Below are 2,490 nucleotides of genomic sequence, written 5' to 3' on the forward strand. Positions count from 1 at the left end.
AAGAAATAAAGAAGAGAAAGTGGATGTGGATAGGCCATACCCTGAGAAAGGAAGACACAAACATCACCCGGCAAGCCCTACGATGGAACCCACCTGGAAAGAGGAAACGCGGCAGGCCTCGAAACACCTGGCGCCGTTCTTGGGAAGGGGAAATGAAAGAGGCTGGACTGGGATGGCACAACATCGTTCGGGAGGCCAAAAACCGCGCAACATGGAAAGAAATCGTCAGTGGCCTATGCTCCGCAGGGAGTGCAAAGGCTTAAGTCAAGTCACTCTAGGTGTTCTAAAGTGTGTAGAGTGGGTGCTGCAGTGGGTTGATTGTTTAAAGTGCTGTGAGTGAATTTTTTTTATCCCAGTGTAAACAGATTAACATGTGATATAGAACCAACACGTATCAACAATTCATTTTCAAAATGTGAATGTTAAAACCATAATACAGGCCCCTCATAGCACAAAGAAAAACATTTGCAGAGCGAGAGAAACAAAAATATATATATCTTTTCTGAGTGTTTCGAGGGGAGTAAAAAGCAGCTAGGGAGCTCAGCCAGCTGGCTCCAATTCCAGAGTCCAGGGGTTAGAGTGTCTGGTCGGACACACGCAGCTCCCACCCCTCTCACGGCAGCATCAGCAACAAGGGAAGAAAAAAAGGGAATTCATAACGGCGAGCAGCGACAATTCAGAGTTCATTATCCCACTTGTGTGTCACAGCTTTTGAACAATGGACACATAAACTCTTTGCTTTTACATGTGTTCCACAGATGGGTGTCAGGAGGACTGGCCAGCAGCCCCGCCGAACCCCTGCCCGTCTATTCTCTACACTTTGGTGGCCAGAGAGTGTACCTGTGACTTCTGAGTCTGGGCTTTGAGTGTGGAGGACATGGAGCTCATCTGGCCATGCATGGCCTTCTTCAGGTTCAGAAGGCACTGGGAGCGGAAGTGGAGGTCAAAGAAGGCATACAGGAACGGGTTGAGGCAGCTGTTGACGTAGGCCAGACAAGTGGCGTAGGGGTGGGCCAGCAGGAGGAAGCGCAGGAACCCACAGGAGTCAGGAGCCAGGTTGAGGTAGGAGAGAGCGTCCATGCTCTTCAACACGTGGAAGGGTGTCCAGCAGAAGGCAAACACCACCACCAGCGTGGTGATGATCTTCAGGAGCCTCTTCTTCTTCTGGTCCTCCTTGCGCAGGTTGTTGAAGTGACGGGTGACGGTGCAGCCGATGAACCAGTAGAAGATGGTCATGGCGAGGAAGGGCAGGAGGAAGCCCAGGGCGGAGGAGGACAGGCTGAGCCCTGCGATCCACAGGGACTCGTGGTCTTGGTTCAGGGTCACCAGGCGGAAGTCCATGGCACACGTGGTGTGGTTACTGTTGACGTCGTCCACCGTGGTGCGGAACAGCAGGGTGGGCACCGCCAGCAGGCCAGACAGCGTCCAGATAGCTCCCAGGGAGGCCAACATGGTGCCGCGGGAACGCAGCCTGGTGCTGGACAGAGAGTGCACGATAGCCAGGTAGCGGTCAAAGCTCAGGCAGGTGAGGCAGAAGACACTGGCATACATGTTTACCACAACATAGCTGCTGATCTTGCAGAGAGCAACGCCAAAGGGCCAGTGGTAGCCAAGCGCCGTATACACGGCCCAGAGAGGTAAGGTCGCAACAAAGGTGAGGTCGGCCAGGGCCAGGTTTCCAAAGTAGACATCTGCTGCCCGGCGCTTGGATTTGGATCTCCAGACAGTGAAGATGACCACCCCATTGCCTGACAGACCAAGGATGAAGATCAGCATGTAGAGAACAGGTATGAGAGAGTAGGATGGCTCCCATTCAGAGAAGTCACAAACAGTCTCATTGTCATCATAATATTCATAGGGATATCCATATTCCATAGTGGTGGCTTCCATGCTGAAGTGGAGATCAGGAAAAAATATTTATCCTGTAGAAATTCTTGTAAATTCCAGAGCTTCAAAGGTACAGCTAAATAAATCAAGTAAAAAATCGGTGTAAAAGGAGACTAAATAAATACAGTAGGAGTTCGTCCTTCTCTGTTGACTGCAAGAGTTGGAAGAGAGTTCAGATTAATGTGAGAGTGAGGGTTGGTGCTGCTTGCCTTTTTAAACTCGGCCATCCACACCCCTAGTTCCCTCCCAGGACAACCCCCTCCCCCCATTAAAACACTCACATCCCCCACTCTCTCCCCTCCTCCTCTCTCACCTCTTTTCGCGCACTCAATGGCTCTCCTGGGATGACGTCCCGGATTTTAAATGATTTTGCCTTCCAGAATGTTTCTATCCCAAAACATAATTATCCTGGTCTACTAGTTGGTCAACTTAATCATTGATAACATACTGGTGTCATATCTCATTGAACTGTATCTGGTTAATAAGCTACTACCCAAATCTGTAAAGGAATGTGAATCACTACCCACTTTCAAAACCACTCTCAAGGAACACCTACGGGAGACTGAAATTCGAAACTGGCCCCTGTAAATGTCCTAACCCAAC

At 50.2% G+C, this 2,490-nt stretch overlaps 1 protein-coding gene across 1 annotated transcript; it reads right to left on the reverse strand.

Annotated features, from left to right (window-relative positions):
- Positions 1 to 813: 813 nt before the first annotated feature.
- LOC311230416 (apelin receptor A-like) lies at positions 814 to 1,890 on the reverse strand (the record flags this gene model as incomplete). Its single annotated transcript, XM_084316687.1, has 1 exon — positions 814 to 1,890. One exon carries the CDS (start codon positions 1,888 to 1,890, stop codon positions 814 to 816), a length of 1,077 nt encoding a protein of 358 aa, XP_084172813.1.
- Between the last annotated feature and the right edge of the window lie 600 nt (positions 1,891 to 2,490).

This window comes from Notolepis coatsorum (genome assembly GCF_963971535.1).
Source record: "Notolepis coatsorum genome assembly, chromosome: 6".
Taxonomy (NCBI): domain Eukaryota; kingdom Metazoa; phylum Chordata; class Actinopteri; order Aulopiformes; family Paralepididae; genus Notolepis; species Notolepis coatsorum.